This window comes from Erpetoichthys calabaricus, chromosome 16 (genome assembly GCF_900747795.2).
Source record: "Erpetoichthys calabaricus chromosome 16, fErpCal1.3, whole genome shotgun sequence".
In the NCBI taxonomy this organism is placed as follows: domain Eukaryota; kingdom Metazoa; phylum Chordata; class Cladistia; order Polypteriformes; family Polypteridae; genus Erpetoichthys; species Erpetoichthys calabaricus.
This window is the reverse complement of record NC_041409.2, coordinates 53,074,949-53,097,394: the sequence shown is the minus strand read 5'-3', so window position 1 is coordinate 53,097,394 and position 22,446 is coordinate 53,074,949. Positions and strand designations below refer to the sequence as shown.

Here is a 22,446-nt window from a genome sequence, read left to right as displayed (position 1 = left end):
GGAGCGTTTCTATAAACTCAATTTAAACTTACTGTTTACACCGTGCTTTGAAGATGCATAGTATGCGACACGTGTTTCGCCGTAATTGTGGGCTCATCAGGAGTACACAGTCAGTGCATTCCCTTACTGGAATCGATCCTCGGACGTAGAGGCGAAGCCCCTAACGTTGTGCCACGGCGTGAGGTTCGTTCATTTAACAGCATGTACATCGGGGTAATTACATTGCAGGCATTCGTAGTCTGATTCACAATCTGATTGTATGGGTGGTTACCTACCAGGTAACGCTTGTGGTTGGTGAGCAAGTCGGCTAACTTCTGCCACGGTGCCCTCTTTCAGTTGCGAGAAGCAGATCATACAATAGTTGAAATAGTTTAATATATATAGCAAAATCACCGCGCTTCGCAGGGGCGAATATGGTATTGCAAACGGCAGCGTTTCTATAAAGTTAAAGTTACGGTTTATACCGTGCCTTGTTTCATATTCTTTTCCTACCTTATCAATTGTGTAATGTGTTTTTTGAACAGGTTTGATTTATGGAAGTGATCACTCCTGCTGCGTTCAGTCACTTCACGTGAGCCACTCTCTTGTGTGATGTTGCGATGTCCACGGGTTTATTTAATGTTAGCTAAGACCCGGTAGTTAAAAGTTTCTCGCTACAGCAATTTTAACTCTGTTACAAAGTGATGCAAACTGTCGTTTATACCTCGTGTCTTCTCATTAAACTTGTATCTCGCGAATATGGCATTGCAAACGGCAGCGGAAGCGTTTCTATAAAGTTAAGGTTACGGTTTACACCGTGCTTTTTTTATACCTCGTGTCTTCTCATTAAACTTGTATCTCGCGAATATGGTATTGCAAACGGCAGCGGGAGCGTTTCTATAAAGTTAATTTAGACTTACGGTTTACACCGTGCTTTTTTATACCTCGTGTCTTATGAAGATGCTTGTATGCGTCACTCACTCGCTTCTTATTGTTTCGCTGCCTTATCAATTGTGTAATGAATGTTTTCTTCTGCGCTCTTTGGGGCTCCTCCTTCTTTTCTACGTACTGAGTTCACAGTCAGTTCACGTGATTACGTGGGAGGCGTGATGACGCGACACGCAACTCAGTCTCCTACGGCCATCTTGCTGCCTACCATTACAGTATATGGACAAAAAAGAGGTTCCAGTTATGACCATTACGCGTATAATTTTGAAATGAAAACTGCCTAACTTTTGTAAGTAAGCTGTAAGGAATGAGCCTGCCAAATTTCAGCCTTTCACCTACACGGAAAGTTGGAGAATTAGTGATGAGTGAGTCAGTCAGTCAGTGAGTGAGTGAGTCAGTCAGTCAGTCAGTCAGTCAGTGAGGGCTTTGCCTTTTATTATTATAGATGAAGCATAGCCCAGCACCACAGAAGACAATGCAGGAACCAACAATGAAGGAGGCACCAAACCACCACCACAGAAATGCCACCAAGAAGATACAGTATATGCAGTTACATTAATTTATTATATATGTACAGTATGTGTGTGTGCATATATATATATTTTCATGAATGTGCATTTGGGGATCACTTTCAAGGCTCAACTGAGGTAAGCAACTCCACTCCAAGATGAAAGAGTTTGCTAACACTCACAGTTTCTTCACTTTCACTCACACCTCCAAGAAGCTGCTCAATGAAGAGGCAACAAACAAACATAACCTAATAAAAGAAAATTTCAAAGAATAAATATAGAAGATTAAAAAGAATGATAGAGGTAGTACTAATTTCATTTACATCTGTACAATATTCTAGTGATCTGCCCTTATTAATGTAGCAAAATGAGAGCAGAAAGAAATTGTGTAAATAAATAAAAGATTCCATTAACAGCTATAAAGGCAGCATTATGGCCTTTTAGGACCTGAGACCCCCACTGTCAGATCATCAGTGGGCTTCAGTGCTATGAGTGTCTTTTCTATGAGCTCCTTTTTACTACCTATCATTTCTTTTTATTTAAAATTTGTTCCATTAGATTATGGAGTTTATTGTATACACCATCTGTTGAAAAGACAAATGCAATGCATTTTAATAGAACATGCAGCAAATGCCTTGGAACACAAGTGTTGAGAATGACACCCTTGAGTGCGTGTGTTGAGTGGCGTCGTAGTAAAGGCAGAATGGAGTTCCACTCCTTTGAATTCATTTCAATTAGATGTCTAAGATTTAATTCTAAGTGCAGAAGTGCCAAACGGTCCACAATTTATTTATATATTGTCACACACGTGCGAGTAGGAGGCAGCTAAAGGGTTTGAGTAATTGTAATACCACAACAGACCAGGGGGCGGCAGGGTGCGCTGACTGTCTTTCTCAGTTCCTTGCAGACCATTCCTGAGAAATCCCACCAGGCTCCGGCGCCTTTGATGATGTCACTTTCGGTCCCTGCACCTTGGATGACATCACTTCCGGTCCAGATAACATCACTTCCTCTACGGGCCTTTAAAGCCGCCTTCTTGCTTCCAGTCAAACAGTTCTGTTTTGGACTCAGTCTTGTGAACATCTCTGTTTAATTATTTAACCTTTTGCAGCCAGGATATATTATACGGGTGGCTGCCCCAAACCTTTATGATGTCTGGAGTGTATTTCTTATCACAATATATTTTTGTATCTCATCCCATATTTGAGTTCTCCAGGCAGATGCTACAATTACATCCTAAGTAAAACCAGTCTCACCTCCATGCTCTCCAAATGAAATTTTATGAAATGATACCGCCGATCATTTTGATTATTAATGAGCTGCGGGAAATGCGTCTAGACGGATATATTTTTTTTTTTTACCGAACTAGAAGAGTAGAGATTAACTGCTGCTAATCACTTTGCTGAGCAGCATCAAGAGTAAGACTATGGGAATTCACAAAAACAGAACAGACATAACAGCAAATAAAAGACAGTACAGGCCATGTCACATTACACAATCTTTCCAGCAATTTTCAGTCATAGCCTTCATTTACATAACCTTAGCAGTCGTCAGCAAGCTCCAGTGAAGTCAGTCATGTAATCAGACATGCCTAGTTACCCGTCCCAATCACAACTTGTCCCTCAAATAGATTTGCTTTGACTTTAGTCGTAGGGGTGGCTCTATGTGCATGACAGATGACAACCAATGAATGCTCATCCGGAAGTACAAAGCATATAATGCAGTGGCAAGGAATACTTAACACAGGCATTTCTGACATCACAAACAGACAAGAAGCTCATCTGTCTAATGTATCATGTTTTATGTACCATGACAAAGAGAAAAATGAGAATAAAGGGCTAAGATTGTGGCTGAATTCACCGTACCTGCCCGCCTCTCCTACAGCACCAACTCAGTCAGGCAGCACGTTACTAGCTTTTAGAACAAGGAGCGAGCTTGCTTGTGCTTAGGAAGGACAGCATGCACTCGCTAAATCTGGCATTGCCGGCGTTAAAACTGACATGGTCTGACAGCCTGCTCAGCAACCGCAGTCAACAAATCTGACAAACCCCACAAGCAAAAGGCACATAATGTTACAGCAGCTTAAGGAAACTTAAATCTTGGCAGAAGTGACAATCTAAATGTTGGACAAGAAGTTAGGCCTTGTGGGTCACATGAATGGCTGCTCAAAGGCATGTTGATGACTTTTAAATGTGTTCTCCCTTTGCAGCTTATCTCATTTTGAAAACCAGATGTCATTTTTTCAGACTAGGACAGCTAATCGGTTTCAGAGTGTATTGAGTATAATGGCTCTAATTATGGAATTCAGACCACAAGTTCTTGAGATGAAAGACAAAATAAAGAAAATCTCAAAAACACCCAGATAATGTTTTCTCAGTGCTTTCCACCTCTACTGCTGTCTCACTCACAAAAGCAGATCACTCTATATAGCTGTGTACTTTTACATAAATGTGTCTACAAATCTCAGTGATGCTTGTAATTCAACAGACATACGGCAGAGGGGAGATAAGGCTGAGGCTCTAAAACTAGAGAGACTCTGGGTAAATAAGTACTTAGTGGTATCAGTATTAAATGCACCTCCCCAAAATTTCCATTGGTGTCCCCGAGTGTGTGATTTACTGTTAAGTTGAAGGAGTTCTGCTGGACCTACTTTATTAATACTTTTGAGGATTTTGAAGTCTTGGATTAGCTCCCTATGCAATCTCCTCTGTTCAGACAAACCAGGTTTAATTCTCTGAGTTTATCACAGTGGGACATGTCCTTAAGTCCCATAATGCACCTGGTTGCTCTCCTCTACACTGCCTCAGGTGCTGTAATATCTGTCTTGTAGTGTGGTGACCAGCACTGCACACAATACTCAAGAGTTGGTCTCACTAGTGTATCAAAAAGTCAAAAAATATATATTTGTCCATGTACTGGATACTTTTAATCCATTGTCCACACTCCTGGATCCGCCCCTTCCTACCTGGACCCCATATGACCAGAACATCGGCCATGTTTGAGTTAGTTCTGCATTGGACTCCTGTCTGAAAAGACATTATTGCCATCTTTGTAAAAAGACCATCACTTTTTTTTCATTATACAGGGTTACAGATGCGCCCCTAATTTTTTTGTCAGCTTTTTGTCTTACAAAATAAAAAATGTAATCTCTAAAGGCCTCTGTAAAACAGTGAAGCTCTGAAGAGCTCAAAAGGCACAGCAGAAAATCCTTAGAAAGGCAAAGGCAATGCAAAATAAACAAGTTCCAATTACAAATCCAAAGAATGGTGGAAAAACGGGGCGCAGAGGTCAAAATTCCAATAATACACAAAAGCACAACTATAATCACAGCAGAGACTCACCAACACCACGAGTACATTCAATGAACCGCAAGAGACTGTGGGCTGTCTCTGCCATTATAGAGCTGAGGACATTCTCTTGATGGGGATAAGCAGGTGCCCCAACCTCTTGGGGGACCACCCACAACAAGCAATGAACACAACTGAATACAAAGGGACATAAAGAACCTACATAATCAATACTGTTAACGTAGAATATGAGCAAATTAAACAAAGCAGCGTTTGAAACTCACCAAGGGAACCCTGGCTGAAACATGACACTTACATCATGCTTCCTTTAGATTTATCCTCCTAATAACAGACTCACAATTGATCCTACTGAGCAAATCTGTCTCTTTGTCTAACTCAATGGAAATGATCTTTCAATATACTTATTCTTCTTGAAGACTCGGCAGTGAAAATCAATCGAACTTTTTGGTAAAATGCTATGAATAATATCTGAAACTGGAGTTCATTCAAGGATACCTCACATTCCTGACACTTCTAATTGACCTGATTTCTGCACTTGCCTGGGATGGGAGAAGGGGCAGCCATTGAGTAGTTTTTCATTTTCCTGTTTATCAATAATGTAGTGTGTCTCCTTGTATTTGACTGTTCTTAATGCTTTGCACTGCTATACTTAAATACACATGTGCAATTAGTTATTTATAAAATTAAGCATGTTAATTGAACACTAAATACTGTTTACAATAAGACATATAAATGTATACCAGTGACAGGCCTACCCATAATGCACCTATTAGTCACACACTGTTATGTCATAAGATGTTAATAATGGCTCCTTCTGGACTTAACACATACAAACCATCAAAAAAGTGGCCAAGGTCAACACTAACGTCAACTTCATTGTTACATGTTCACAGTAATACTACTACTAATATATTTTATTTCAACAGCACCTTCCCACAATACGAGACTCTTACTTGTATGTTTCCTTAGAACAGCTGACAAAATACAAAAAATAAATAAAAGTATATATATATATATATACAGTGGAACCTCTAGATACGAGTTTAATTCGTTCCAGCACTGAGCTTGTATAGCGAATTTCTCGTATCTAGAACAAACGTCCCCATTGAAAATAATGGAAATCCAGTTAATCCGTTCCGCATCCCAAATATATTAACATAAAAATCAATTTTCCTAACAAATAACACTGATAAATTATATATACTGTAGTCTACCTTTAATAAATAACACTGGTAAATAATATAATTGATTATTAAAAGAATCAAAACAGGTGTCCAAAGTGCAGTAGAGCATTCAATAAATCTTTAATCCTTAAAACAGTTGTGAAGTGGAGGTTTAAAGTACATAAGAATAACAATCCTTTAACACGAGGTTAAAACGTCAACAGGAAGCAGTCTTCAAAAAACAGATGACAATCCCCGGTGCTTCTTCTCTGTTAGCGTCTCACCTGCGGGCTCTGCAACAGGCGAGACACTTAATGCAGCTGACCTTCTCTACACCGTCCTGCTTCAGCTGTTTGGCTCGCCTGTTCAGCTACACGCGAGTCTGTACTTGCTCGCTCTCTCGCACCGACTTCCTACTGCTGCGGATTCCTGCCTCCTCCTGCAACCTCCGTTCTCTCTCCTCTCCTCTCTTTTCTTTTACTTCTTCTCCCCCTTAACCGGCTCGCGTTTCTCTATATATGCGGGGAAGACATGGCAGCTGCTAGGGTTACCACTTTTAATACAAAAAAATAAGGGACGCATACGTATTGATTCAAAACGGGACGCGCAATTTCATTCTCAAATACTGGACGATTCCATATTTTAAAGGACGGGTGGCAACCCTGCCCAGCCCATCAGCCACAGGACAAATCATGGATGTGGGCAGTTTCCCACCTGTGCACTTAGGTGAGAAACGCAGACACCGCAGATCGCCCTGCGGCTCGCTACAGCTACCACGCCCCCTCGCTAAGCCGCGAGCTATACCCACAGCCTGGCTCTTGGCTCGTTACGTGAGCCAATGCTCGTATTTAGATCTGAATTTTTCGCTCATACTTTCCTCGTATTTTGAATTTCTCGTATACAGAGGTGATCGTATCTCGAGGTTCCACTGTATATCTATAATAATAAAAGGCAAAGCCCTCACTGACTGACTGACTGACTGACTCACTCACTGACTGACTGACTCACTCATCACTAATTCTCCAACTTCCCGTGTAGGTGGAAGGCTGAAATTTGGCAGGCTCATTCCTTACAGCTTACTTACAAAAGTTAGGCAGGTTTCATTTCGAAATTCAACGTGTAATGGTCATAACTGGAACCTCTTTTTTGTCCATATACTGTAATGGAAGGCAGCAAGATGGCCGTAGGAGACTGAGTTGCGTGTCGCGTCATCATGCCTCCCACGTAATCACGTGAACTGACTGTGAACTCAGTACGTAGAAAAGAAGGAGGAGCCCCAAAGAGCGCTGAAGAAAACATTCATTACACAATTGACAAGGCAGCGAAACAATAAGAAGCGTGTGAGTGACGCATACAAGCATCTTCATAAGACACGAGGTATAAAAAAGCACGGTGTAAACCGTAAGTCTAAATTAACTTTATAGAAACGCTCCCGCTGCCGTTTGCAATACCATATTCGCGAGATACAAGTTTAATGAGAAGACACGAGGTATAAAAAAGCACGGTGTAAACCGTAACCTTAAATTAACTTTATAGAAACGCTCCCGCTGCCGTTTGCAATGCCATATTCGCGAGATACAAGTTTAATGAGAAGACACGAGGTATAAACGACAGTTTGCATCACTTTGTAACAGAGTTAAAATTGCTGTAGCGAGAAACTTTTAACTGCTGGGTCTTAGCTAACATTAAATAAACCCATGGACATCGCAACATCACACAAGAGAGCGGCTCACGTGAAGTGACTGAACGCAGCAGGAGTGATCACTTCCATAAATCAAACCTGTTCAAAAAACACATTACACAATTGATAAGGTAGGAAAAGAATATGAAACAAAGCACGGTATAAACCGTAACTTTAAATTAAGTTTATAGAAACGCTGCCGTTTGCAATACCATATTCGCCCCTGCGAAGCGCGGTGATTTTGCTATATATATTAAACTATTTCAACCATTGTATGATCTGCTTCTCGCAACTGAAAGAGGGCACCGTGGCAGAAGTTAGCCGACTTGCTCACCAACCACAAGCGTTACCTGGTAGGTAACCACCCATACAATCAGATTGTGAATCAGACTACGAATGCCTGCAATGTAATTACCCCGATGTACATGCTGTCAAATGAACGAACCACACGCCGTAGCACAACGTTAGGGGCTTCGCCTCTACGTCCGAGGATCGATTCCCGTAAGGGAGTGCAGTGACTGTGTACTCCTGATGAGCCCACAATTACGGCGAAACACGTGTCGCATACTATGCATCTTCAAAGCACGGTGTAAACAGTAAGTTTAAATTGAGTTTATAGAAACGCTCCCGCTGCCGTTTGCAATACCATATTAGATGACTTTGTAACACAGTTAAAATTGCTGGAGCGATAAATTTTTAACTGCCGGCTCATGTCGCGTGTTCTTGGGTAGGTACACCAAAAAATGTATACATTTATGCATGTAATGGGCAAACAAAACATGTACTATACCCGAAAGCACTACAGTAGTACTCAATGTATCTTTACTTCTTAAATGTTAATGTTTTACTGTTTAATAATTTATACGCTTCTTATATGTTATTCAGATTCTTTTTTCAAAATACCAGTAACAGTGCACTGCACGATAACGTGGAGTGAATACACTTGACATGACCATTCATAGTATTTATCCTCTTTCTCTGTACGTTTACCATTCGTTTGCTCAGAGGTTGATGCGCTTGCTGCTTAATGAGCAGCTCTTGACCCTAGCGTCCCGCTGCTTCTCTTCTTTCGTCGGCATCTTTTCCCGTTAAAACTGATTTTTTTTAAAACTTATTATGTTTTCTTTAATTTTTCAGTTAAGCTGGCACTTAAGTCTTCAATCTGCCTCAAGAATGATTAGCGGAGGTGGTAGACAATGAAAACGTCAGCCGTACGCATCCGCCACGCACGCACTGGTGCGCGCAGCTGTGAGTTGATTCTACAATAAAATAAAATAAAGATAAAAAGAGTAATAACTTGCAGCACCGCTATTCAATTACACTTGCCTAACGCCTCAAATAAGGGGAAATACTGTGGGATCTGGGCATCCGTCAAAGCAGCAATCACAAGCCCAATTAGAAAGCGGGAAGCTGTGATTTGTCGTCTCCCTCCCATGTAACAATCACAGCCCGTGTTGCAACGCACTATGTATGTATATGTATATATGTGTATGTGTGTGTATATGTATGTGTATATATATATATATATATATATATATATATATGTTCATATGTGTGGGAAAGCGAATAGTAGACGTGACGTAGTATATGTGTACCAAATTTCAAGTCAATAGGTGAAACGGTTTGCGAGCTACAGCTGATTTAAAATCCTGGACAGACAAACGAATAGCCACGGTAGCGTTTTATAGAAGAACATTTTACTGTTTAATAATTTATATTTATATGCAATGTGCTTCTTATATATTACTTCATATTCTCATATGATAATGATGTTAATGTTGTTTATATTGATTTCCATGTTATTGTAAGTGCTCTTTATTTGTGGAAAAATAAATTTGGCAATTAAACTTATTTTATACATACATTTTATTTTTTTCTCTTGCACTCAGTGAGCGAATCCACTGGGTAATCAGCTATATATATATATATATATATATAGATATAGATATATATATATAGATATATATATATAGATATATATATATATATAGATATATATATAGATATATGTGTATGTATGTAGATATACAAATATGTATATGTATATATATGCATATATGTGTATATATATGTAGATATACAAATATGTATATGTATATATATGTGTCTGCATGTGTGTATATATATATATATATATATATATATGTATATATGTATATATGTTTATGTATATATATGTTTACATAACCTCTTTAACACAGTACTTCTCCGCTGCGAAGCGCGGGTATTTTGCTAGTATATATATATATATATATATATATATATATAAATATATATATATATATATACTGTGGTGTGAAAAAACTATTTGCCCCCTTCCTGATTTCTTATTCTTTTGCATGTTTGTCACACAAAATGTTTCTGATCATCAAACACATTTAACCATTAGTCAAATATAACACAAGTAAACACAAAATGCAGTTTGTAAATGGTGGTTTTTATTACTTAGGGAGAAAAAAAAAATCCAAACCTACATGGCCCTGTGTGAAAAAGTAATTGCCCCCTGAACCTAATAACTGGTTGGGCCACCCTTAGCAGCAATAACTGCAATCAAGCATTTGCGATAACTTGCAATGAGTCTTTTACAGCGCTCTGGAGGAATTTTGGCCCACTCATCTTTGCAAAATTGTTGTAATTCAGCTTTATTTGAGGGTTTTCTAGCATGAACTGCCTTTTTAAGGTCATGCCATAGCATCTCAATTGGATTCAGGTCAGGACTTTGACTAGGCCACTCCAAAGTCTTCATTTTGTTTTTCTTCAGCCATTCAGAGGTGGATTTGCTGGTGTGTTTTGGGTCATTGTCCTGTTGCAGCACCCAAGATCGCTTCAGCTTGAGTTGACGAACAGATGGCCGGACATTCTCCTTCAGGATTTTTTGGTAGACAGTAGAATTCATGGTTCCATCTATCACAGCAAGCCTTCCAGGTCCTGAAGCAGCAAAACAACCCCAGACCATCACACTACCACCACCATATTTTACTGTTGGTATGATGTTCTTTTTCTGAAATGCTGTGTTCCTTTTACGCTAGATGTAACGGGACATTTGCCTTCCAAAAAGTTCAACTTTTGACTCATCAGTGCACAAGGTATTTTCCCAAAAGTCTTGGCAATCATTGAGATGTTTCTTAGCAAAATTGAGACGAGCCCTAATGTTCTTTTTGCTTAACAGTGGTTTGCGTCTTGAAAATCTGCCATGCAGGCCGTTTTTGCCCAGTCTCTTTCTTATGGTGGAGTCGTGAACACTGACCTTAATTGAGGCAAGTGAGGCCTGCAGTTCTTTAGACGTTGTCCTGGGGTCTTTTGTGACCTCTCGGATGAGTCGTCTCTGCGCTCTTGGGGTAATTTTGGTCGGCCGGCCACTCCTGGGAAGGTTCACCACTGTTCCATGTTTTTGCCATTTGTGGATAATGGCTCTCACTGTGGTTCGCTGGAGTCTCAAAGCTTTAGAAATGACTTTATAACCTTTACCAGACTGATAGATCTCAATTACTTCTGTTCTCATTTGTTCCTGAATTTCTTTGGATCTTGGCATGATGTCTAGCTTTTGAGGTGCTTTTGGTCTACTTCTCTGTGTCAGGCAGCTCCTATTTAAGTGATTTCTTGATTGAAACAGGTGTGGCAGTAATCAGGCCTGGGGGTGGCTACGGAAATTGAACTCAGGTGTGATACACCACAGTTAGGTTATTTTTTAACAAGGGGGCAATTACTTTTTCACACAGGGCCATGTAGGTTTGGATTTTTTTTCTCCCTAAATAATAAAAACCATCATTTAAAAACTGCATTTTGTGTTTACTTGTGTTATATTTGACTAATGGTTAAATGTGTTTGATGATCAGAAACATTTTGTGTGACAAACATGCAAAAGAATAAGAAATCAGGAAGGGGGCAAATAGTTTTTCACACCACTGTATATATATATATATATATATATATATATATATATATATATATATATATATATATATATATATATAACTGCGGTGGGTTGGCACCCTGCCCAGGATTGGTTCCTGCCTTGTGCCCTGTGTTGGCTGGGATTAACTCCAGCAGACCCCCGTGACCCTGTGTTCGGATTCAGCGGGTTGGAAAATGGATGGATGGATGGATATATATATATATATATATATATACACAATTAAAGAATTATATAAAATGTAAACATGGATTGGCACTGCTAAATTAGCTCTAGTGTGTATGCGTTCACCATGCAATGGACTGGCAGCTCGTCCAAGGGTTGTTCCTGTCTTGTGCCCATTTATTGCTGGCATAGGTTTCAGCTGCCTTGCAACCCTGCCCTGGATAAGCAGGCTATGAAGATGGATGGATGGTTGGTCAAGTTTTCGATACATACTGTTAGTTATGTTGCGATATTCTTTCTTATTAATGGCTGTTCGGTAACCTTATGTTTGGTGTGTAGAAACAGTTGCTAAATCTAATGGTGTGAGTGCCAAAGTGGAAGAGAGAAAAGCAACCATGCAGGACGGCAGAGATCTTCCATAATCCTGTTGGCCTGTGTTGTGTATGTCCAGAATAGAAGGCAGCCGGGTGCTGCTCATATTCTGCGTAGCCATCATCCCCCTCTGTAGTGAGCCAAGCAGGTGCTCTATCAGGGTGAATTGTAAGGAGGGACTCCACTGTGCACTTGCTGCTGAGAACAGAGAAGAGAAATGCTAGCTGTCTTCAGATGTCCAAGGAAGTAGAGGCGCTGGGGCCCACTTCAGTTCGTTGATGATGGTTACTCCAAGACATTATATGCTGTTCACATTTCATGCCCATCTTTGGAGGACTCGGAGACATTTCTACAGAACTATACTATATATGCATTAGGCTCTGTTCTACCAATGGAGCATGTTCAGTGAGTTACTGGCAGGCTCTGCTGACCAATGCTATACACAGATTCATCTCTCTTCCACCAGTTAGCACTCTCTGCTTTACATGTTTTAAGTTCTGTCAAATTGTAACAGTGCACCACTTTTAAATCACTACAAGGGCCTCGTGTATAAACAGTGCGTATGCCCGCTCATGCCGAGATATAGCCATGCATATTTTCACAGCAGCCTCACACCATGCATAAATCTGAGAAATCCCGAGATAAGTTTGTCCGTTGACAACGACATACAGTACCCATGCTTAACTTGAACTGAAAAGAATTGGAGGTTGTATTTTAGCCATTGTTCCTTCCCTAGCTGGGGTTAAAATGCAGTTTTTAAGTCTATATTGTTCATTGTTTATGTTAACATTGCTGATTATTTAGTTTCTTTACATTGAGGCGTCTTTAATTATGTTTCTTGTGTTTTGTGGGTGGTCCCCCAATAGGTGGGACCACCTACCCATTACCATCAAGGAACTGCCCTCAGCCCTATAAACACTGAGGGAAATCCCTTGCGGATCATTGTGAATGCGTTAGGTGCTTGGAGAGTTTCTCTTGAGTTATTTCTGTGCTTTTTTTTGTGATTACTGGATTTTTGACCTTTCAGCTCAGATGTTTGACCATTCTTTGATTTTGCAGTGGGACTTTGTTTGCTTTTGTGACTGCCTACGTCAGAGTTGATTTTGACTGTTAGCTTTTGTTACCTGTTAACTTTTGCCCTTAGCACTCTTAGCAAGTATTTTAATTAAAGCCTCTTATTCTGTGACTCTGTTCCACTGTTAGTTTTACACAAAGTCAAGTATTGATAAGAAAAACCAGCACAAGCAAGGAGAGCAGTAGGCCTGACTCCAAGGGTCCATTTATCTGTAACTTTCAATGACATAACAAATGCTCACTAATCATGTAATCCTGTAATTAATTGTATTTATGAAGTGTAATCAACAGCTGTAATTCAGTCATCTCCTTCCTGGTACTGTGGTGGCTCCACACATGTGCCAGTAAAGGTATTCTCTCTATCCTGAACTGGCTCTGTGAATTTGACTCAGGCACCTATTTGGAAGGCATTGCCCTCTGTGCCTTTGTGCTCCACAGGGCTTATTTTTGTTCTACAGAGCTTCTGTTAAAATTAATATTTTCATTTTGTATAGATTCTTTAATGCTGTTTTTGTTTTTTGTTGGGGACTGATGGTAATTCTCCCTCTAGAGGACATTTTTGAGTCATCGTTTGAGGCTTTTGTGCTTAGGGACACCTGGGCTTCTCGCATGTGGACCTTAATGACCATCCATCCATATTCCTAACCTTCTTATCTAAGGCAGGGCCGCAGGGCAGCTGGAGCCCATCGGGTGCAAAGCAGGAAGAGTCCCTGGAAGGGAGGCCTGGGTGCCATCACAGGCTGACCACACACATACACACACACACACACACACATACACTAGGGCCAATTTAGCATCACCAATTTATCTAATCTGCGTGTCTTTGGACTTAGAGAAGAAACCCAGACATTGTCAGGGAGAACACGCAAACTCCACTCAGGGAGTGTTCTGATGTCAGGGTAAAAAAGAAGCATACAGGCTAAGAAGAAAAAGTCAACTGGCAGGCAAGAATGAAAACCAGGAAGGCAACAGAATTGGCTACTAAACCCCAAGGGAAAGGTAAAAACTATAATTTGAAAAAGAAAACAAAGCAGGATCAAAACCAGAAAATAATCACAGGAGCTTTTTGTGCAAAGATTTCTAAATTTATCCACCAAATCAGATAACAAAAGTTTCAGAAGGACAATATTTATATCATTATGGGATTGACATGGGAGCATGACCTCCACGAGGGAGTCACCCTGGCAACTGCCTAGCAATCAAGTACTAAAACAGTGATGTTCAAATAAAAACAAAATGGCAACACAGTATCTTTAAATACCAACAAAAAAACAATTCATAACTTTCATAAGGCAGTACATACGTTGTACAATTGAAATACTAACTGAGCTAACTGACCATAAATAACATTATTACAAGGTAGATCATATATCATTGCCAGAAAAAATAAATGTGGTTCATAATAGGAAGGACCTGGGACATGAACCCTGGTCTCCTTATTACAAAGCAGCAGAATTGCCACTGTGCCACCATGCTGCCCAAATGTATTGGCCATTCACATTACATCAAGCTAAGTGGGTCTTTTTATTGAGTCTCCCTTTTATTTATCTGCTGCTGTGGAGGAGGAGGAGGAGGAACAGACTTTTGTAGAAGGCATTTTACCCTCTTACCTCCTTAAAACACTTAACTGCCATTAAACAAATGTCAGTTAGGCAAGCAGGACTAGCCCAAAAGTAAAACAAAAAAGGAGAAGGCTACCATCATCATGCAGGATGACTGTGAGAGTGAAAAGCCACCACGTAATTCCACAGTTTACTCACCTCCAGTGTTTTCTGCAGCGACTCCGTCAAACAATGCAGCTGCTTCTTCTCAGCTTCCACTGCACACAGAGACTGGGCTGTCAGGTTTAGCTCACTGTCAAGAATAATGAAGCGCCATCATTACAGTCGTCAAAACACAATGGGCCCAAAATTACCTAAAACTGGCACCCTTTGACAGTGCGGTCTGATTGAATGTGAAAGATGCGAGAAGCAGTGGCAGGCATGTAAAGCTAACTTCTCACATTGGGATTAAATTCCAAATGAGCAGCTATGCATGCAGTTGGACTGCACTTGGGGATTGTGGGTAACGTTGCAGTCCAGTCACAGGCTTCACATAGCTTTCATCCTAAAGTTGACTGCTCCCCATGACATGATAATCCAAACAAAGGCCCATGAAACAAACTGGAACACTTTTATTGGTGAACAGCCAGAAATTCTTAACTTCCAAAGCCTCTTTGTAACTTCTCAGGAGTGTGCTTTGTGCTGTCTGGTGTGCAGGCTCCAGCAAATGCGAAGGCACCGAGGATTTTCTGCCTAGCATTGGACACTCCATCCTGAGTATGAGGCCCTTGAACTGCATCGGCAGCACCATCACAAACCAGTGTAGCTAGAGAGCATGGGGCATTATGGGTGAAATCTGAACCTGGATGCAAATCTATGTTGGACAATGTATGATTGTTATCAGTTAGGTACAAGCAGCATCTCCCAGAGACAGGAAGACAAGCCAGCAAGTGGGCAAAGAGAAGACGACAGGCTGACCCGACTGTTACCTCACAATGAAGGCTCGGGTTTAGAAATACCCGGACAGTGTATATTTCAACTCATCGGGAATCACCTCCTTGTGTTAAACTAGCGATCCTTGATTTAAGGTATTGCTAGCCTGAAGCTGCTTCTATCCATTAAGAAGACTAAGGGTGCAAACACCAAGAGTATGTAAAATACAAAACCTTGGCTAGGATGGCATTGCTTTGCAGGAGGCTACACTCCCATACAATCAGTTGAACCCCAAATTGAGATCTTACAAAGGAAACCCACGTGAACACTGGAGTGGTGAGTGTGCCAAAACCACACCAAGAATGGACCACTACCCACAGTGGCACCAGGCACGCAAATTCAAAAGTAAACCCTGCAATGTGGGTGCCATTCATGTGCTGCTCCTTGTCTTAACAGGGAAGCAGAATATGGGGAGAAAATGTTCAAACATGGACCTACCAAGTCTTTTTTTCACATCAGCCTTTTCCATTCTGGGGTTACATGGATCCAGCCCTGAGGGGCATACAGGACACCCTTAAGGCTCACCAGTGTACCTAACACGCAGGTCTGCATGGACGTGGGTGAAAACTACATGCAGGTCCCTGGAGCTGCAGATCTGCAGCACTAGCCACTAAGCTATCATTACGGGGTCCTTGTTGTCACAAGTGCCGATAACAGTAATGTATTCACTTGCATGTGCTAATTGACATGGAGCCCTCCAGACCCATTGTGACAACATAATAAAAAAAGGAGATTAAAAGATACTGAGTGATGAAAGACATAAAGAAGAGTTGGCAAAGGTTTACCGTTTTATTTGCTCCTGCTCGACTCTCAGTTCTTGCACCACCTCCTCAAACTGCTGCTTCTCTTCTTCTAGAACCTGATTCAGCTTCTCCAGCCTCTGCTCAAGTCACAGAACTGCCATTAGTGCACATTACTCCAAGTGGCCATTTACAACTAGAGTCAAATTGTATTTACTAAATGTATTTTTTATACAAAAAGCATTTAAAAAAGCATTGCAGGAAACCTCCAAAAAATGTTCTAGTTGCCCTCTGAAGTCATAACAATTAGGACTGGGACTGCTCTTTTATCGTTGGCCAAGTCAGGTTTTTGCTCTTTTTTGGAATTCTTCTGTGTGTTTCAGGGGGTTGTTTGGTCTGTTTGTTAGAATCTCTTTTGAGCTTCTGCAAAAAGATGAGTTTCATCCTTGGGGCAAATAAAGTGCTATCTGCTATATCTATGTATGCCCATGGAGACATTCAAGGAAACCAAAATGGCCACTCTTCACTTTCATACAGTTGCTTTTAACACTAGAGCTTATGAAAGAGTGCAGTGAACATTCATAAACGTTATCGGACTGTCACCTAACAGAAAACACAGGGACACAGGACAAACGCAGCACTTAAAGTGTTCTGCTCCTCATCGGCGTGCAGCACTGGCGGCTCTTCTAGACTGGAAGTCCTTTTTCATGTGGCCTTTGAAGCTTCACGAAGAACCCAAGTTAGTGTATCATAAACTGAGTGCTGCCAGTAGTTTGGTTTGTCTTCATGTACTAGACAAACTCCATTAACCCTTTGGATACTAGTGTCTGCCTCATTCTTTTGTGCAGTGGAATAGCTTAATCAAGCCAGCAAGGACCACAATAAGAAGTTGTACAGGAAATGTTTATAGAAAAGTATATTCTTAAACTTGATGGTTTGCATATATTCAAAGAGAATCATGAGCATATATGAAAATAAGAATTATATCTTAGTGCACGTTAGTATAGCAAGGGTAAAATCAGAAAATGGCCTGTGCCTGTAAATTTTTATTTTTCTTAGCAAGCTGGTGTGGCAGGCAGCCAGGGCCTTTGCCCAGCCGGGATGCCTCCACGCTGGGAGGATCAGAGGAGCAAATGTGGCCAGAGCGTTACCTCTCCCGGAGCGCTAGATGGCAGAGGTGCCTAAGACTCCCATGAGAGTTGGAGTTTGGTATAGCCCTGTTGGGGTCATGGGCACCACCATGGGGTGCTGCAGTTGCTGCTGAGCCCTCATGGGCAGTTCTTCCTCCACACCCAGAAGTAGATCATCAAACACCTGGAGCACTTCCAGGTGCCTTATATAAGGGGCAAGCAGACTCTACTCGGTGAGCCAGAGTAAGGAGGAGGGAGACGAAGCTTGCCGGGAGGAGTGGAGGAGAAAAAGAAGAAGAAAGAAATAAAGAGAAAGAAAAGGAGAAGAATTGTATTGAGTACTGTGCTTAGGACTGTGTTGTTGTGATTGTGGGAGACGGGGAAGATGTTTCCCACAAGGGAAAAAAAACAATAAAAGCCCTGTGTTCTTTGGAGTTGTGCCTCTGTGTCTGTCTGTTCCACACTGGAAACCACCACTGTTTCATGAGTCAAGGTCAGGTATGTAGAAAGGCTGACAGGCCAGGTGGTGAATGTGAGCTGAGGGCTAGAGATAATGGTGGCAGGAACTGGACGGCTTCAAGGTGGGGAGAAGGCCTGTCAAGTGGCCATGATGGATTAGACTGAGTGCTATGCTCATTAGGCTGGGAAATATTGGTGGTACTATTTAGAGGCAGGACCAAGGTAACAGGAAGCTGGGAGTCAGAGAGGTGTGATCTCTTGATAAGAACTGTAAATAAAAGTAAGACGGCCCCATTGCTGGGCACTCATTTCATTTGAATTGAGACTTGTGTGTACATCACGCAATAAGGCATCCTCAGGTCTCCGAGTGCCTTCATTCAGCAGTGTGCTTCTGCCACAACAGGTTCAAGACTTTAAAGGAATATTCACCCAAAATCATTCTGATGCTTAGCTCTGTTGTTTGCAGGGGCCAACGATCACAAAACTACTGATACAATGTGGTTCAATGGAGACACAGTCGGAACAACAGCAAACAATATCAAAACGACCAGAAAAATCTCCAATTACTTGTGTTGCATAATCCAAATGCCAGGCATTCAACCATATGCTCACCAAGTCTCAAGAGTTTGGGCTAAAATGCAGTATTACTAAAGAAACATTCTCATGCATGACAGTGAAGCTCATTCAAACTGAACTGTGCTTTTGAATTGAAGACTCACCTCCCCCCTTCATTTACTGGTCTCTCCTTCCCAGTAATCACTCATTCACTGGCTACCATGATGCTTCACTTCAGGTCACCATTAGAGTACCAGAGTACCATTAGAGATTAAAGATAAGCAGGTGAAAACATAAACTGGTGGTAAGTAAGCCTTGTGTTTGTGCAAATCTGAAGTCTATTAACAAGTAGATCCAACAACTTGAGTATCTACACTAAGATCAGGATATTTAAGAGCAACATGGTTACCATCCTTCTGCATGGCTCATGATGCTAGAAGACCACCGCCTCCATCAAAAGAAAACTTGAAATATTCCAGACTAAATGTTTGCGCTGAATACTGCGGACCTTCTGGCCAAACTCCATCTTAAACAGGGACTTCAGGACAAACATAGCAGATGTCAAACTGTTGTGTCAATAGAGATGGCTGGGACATGTCTGTTGAATGGCATCCAACTCCCTCTGAAGGACAGCCATCCACTGGGCACTGCAAGGGAAAAGGAACCTTGGCAGACCTAAAGAAATCTGGCACCAAACAGTGGAAAAACTTGGAGGCATGTGTCTCCAGAAAGCTTCCACAGCAGCAGGCATCAGAGATAGGTGGTGGTGCACTGCCATTGCCTCAGATGGTGTGGGGAGGACTAATAACAATCAACAAGCAGAAGGTCAGTTCAAAGGTGGAGGTTCACAAACAGCCTTTGAAAAACCCTGAAGACTGAGCAGTGAATGAGGTTGGATGTGGGCCTTCAAGTCTTGTTTGTGCACTTCACTATGGTGCACAGGAACCTTTTCTGAAAGTGGCTTATTTAACAACATGTGTGAACAAACTTGACATTTGGATTGTGTGACTCATGTAATTTCAGATTTTTTTTTACAGGCATTTTAATAGTGTTTAGTGTTGTTCAAGCTGGGTCTCCATTCAAGTCAATTGTATCAGGAATGTTATGACCTCTGTTCTTCTTGATAACATGCAGCTAAAAGTTGTTCTTGGCCATCACTACAAACAACACAGAATAAATAACAGATACAAAAAAAGGTTTTTTGGTGTGGCATATTACTTTATGGAAAATAAAACAAAGGCAAGAAATATGCAACGGAGGCAGAGGAGGACCCCCGAGCCTGGCAACTTCAGCCCCAAGAAGAAGAGCATGAGTACAGTACCTCCTTCTGTTCTCTCTGGGAGCACAATTCTTCTGTTTCCTCCATAAGCTTATCTAGAAAGTGGGCACAAAATAAGATCTCATGATACTGAAATAATCAAAAAAGCACATAACAAGGAGCAGTGGAAATTCTGATAGATTTCTTAGCGTCATCAGACATTGATGATCAGGGCCCTGCATTCTTCAAAGTGTCCTCCTGTATGCTAACCTGATACATTAATGCCATCCCCTCACTGAGTGACCTAAAGTGGACAAAACGCATCTTAATAATTGTCATGAAGGCCCAACCAGCACGTTAATCTCCTCAACCTGGGGGTCTCCACCTACAACTTACTAACTGTATTGTTGCATCGTGCAGTTTGACTTGTTGGCTGTATAAAATCTTGAGATGGCACCTACTTGGGCTGCAGGGCACTATGGAGGGGGAATATTCAGCTCAAAACATTAGTGGTACCCAGCTGTCTTCTGCTCAAGGGGTGTATAACACACAGGAAAACTGGATAATTAAAGACCCCAGCCAGACATCCTACTCAGATCCAGTAGCACTGGCATATCCGGACAACTCAATAGCCACTCAGTCTGACAACTGTGTGAGTGAACCCGTTGATGTTCTCTATGTGTTTGAGATAGCAGATGTTGGAAGCATTTTTAAAGACTGAATATTTTTAGTCAAAATTAAAGGCTCAGACTTAAGACTTATCATTGAATTCACTTACTTACCATCTTCACTGTGCGATGGACTGGAGCACAAACCAGGATTTGTTCCTGTCTTGTGTCCTATGCCTGCTGGGATAGGCTACAGCAGACCCCTGCGACCCTGTTCAGGATCTAAGTGGATTAGAAAACTGACTGACTGACATTCTTCATTTTACCAAAGATTAACGGCCTGGATAGTCCACACAAGCGGCATTGTGGTCAGTTTGGGCCTAGTCAATCATGACTTTCAAGCTTAAAGTCCAAGAAGCTGTAAAAATGAGACATCTCTAAACTTCTCCTATCATGATCCCCTTATTTAATTACATATTCAATAGCCAGGTAATAAATATTTGCTATCTGTTGGCCTACATACGTCGATCGCGATCGACCAGTAGATCGGAAAGGTACTGCAGGTAGATCGCGTTGCATTCAAAAAAAATTTTTTTTTCAATGTTAGTCTATCATATATCCTCCCTATGGCAACTGCCACTTGATTGACATACAGGGCGGCCAGTCTGAGATCTCTTTTCTTCTAACACACTGGTCATCCCGCACACACGATCAAACGCGTTAGCTACTGCAAAAGTCTGCCACAATCGAAGTGCGTTTGTCTGATCTGTTAATCTATCATTGCTATTCCAAAGAAGGAAAATGTGGAAAGGCACTTTCGAACTGTTCATAAAAACTACAAAATTGACTTCCTTCCAAAAAGCGATCTGAGAAAGAGAAAGGAGAGGGAACTAAAATCGCAGTTAGTCGGACAGCCGTCATTTTTCACTCAGCTGAATTCAAAAGCAAAGGCAGACACACCTAAGCATCATTCCGGGTGAGTCACACGATCGTTAAGCATAAGAAGTCCTTCCAAGATGGAGAGATGCCTTTGTTGAGGCAGATGGCTAGGGAGAAATTCCTGCTGAGATTTCGAGACCCCTGGCCGGAGGAAAAGGAGTTTCTCCTTGTCCTTAAACATGCAGAATACAAGCAACTTAATAACGATCAATGGCTACTAGACTTGGCATTTTTTTCTGATCTGACCAACATGTTGAATGAGCTTAATTTACAGCTGCAAGGAAAAGACAAAACCATGGTCAGTATGATTAGCTCAGTTAATGCTTTCAAACATCTGCCCTCAAAGCTGCAGAGCCTTGATTTGGAGAACATCCAAAACGTCGCGTCAGAGCTGGAGACGCAATGGAAGGCGTGTGCGCAACTTGACAGCATACGCTACACAGAGCAGATTGAAAATTGTCAGACTTTGACAGACGGTTTTAAGACTCAGCTTTACTTCAGCCAATCGCTACATTTAAGTGCTATCCATTTAGGGAAGATGTTGAGGGGGATTCACCCGCATTAAAAATTGCAACACTGTTTCACCTAAAACTCCTCTACACTGGAGGATGAGATTTTGACACTACAGGATGACATTCAGCTGAAGTCTGGGGCTCATGGACAGTTTTGGAACTTACTGACAGAGGAAAAGTACCCAAACATGAGGAAATGTGCTGCCTCTTTGACTGCATTATTCGGCTCTACTTATTTATGCAAGTCAGCCTTTTCAAACATGAAGATTATTAAATTCAAATACTGTAGTGACCATAAATGTATTGAATTGTTATTGTGCCATAAGGGTTATTCAGTTATGCAAGGTATGGCAACATATATTTTATGTATAAAGTATACTCAGTATATAATCATTTTTAATGTAGGTAAGGGCACATTCCCATTAAGCCTACTTCTTTTACTTTGCCATTTCAAAGTGCCTTGCTCTCCCCCTGACTGCTTTTATACTTCCCATCTTTGAAGGCAACTCTCTCTCAGCGTACCTCCTACATCTTTACTTCTTCTAATGTGTCTCTTTTGATTGTCTCACCAAAGCCAAACTGACCAATCAGGGACCAGA

The 22,446-nt window shown here is 41.2% G+C and overlaps 1 protein-coding gene across 1 annotated transcript in view; it reads right to left on the bottom strand.

Moving 5' to 3' along the window:
* The window catches only part of plekhd1 (pleckstrin homology domain containing, family D (with coiled-coil domains) member 1), an 84,596-nt gene that overhangs the window by 22,145 nt on the left and 40,005 nt on the right, over positions 1-22,446 (bottom strand). Inside the window, exons 6-8 of the mRNA XM_028822005.2 lie at positions 19,852-19,904; positions 16,432-16,526; positions 14,873-14,966 (exon numbers count right to left, since the gene is read on the bottom strand). Coding sequence (XP_028677838.1) covers positions 14,873-14,966; positions 16,432-16,526; positions 19,852-19,904 — 242 coding nt within the window. The remainder of the gene's footprint in view (positions 1-14,872; positions 14,967-16,431; positions 16,527-19,851; positions 19,905-22,446) is intronic.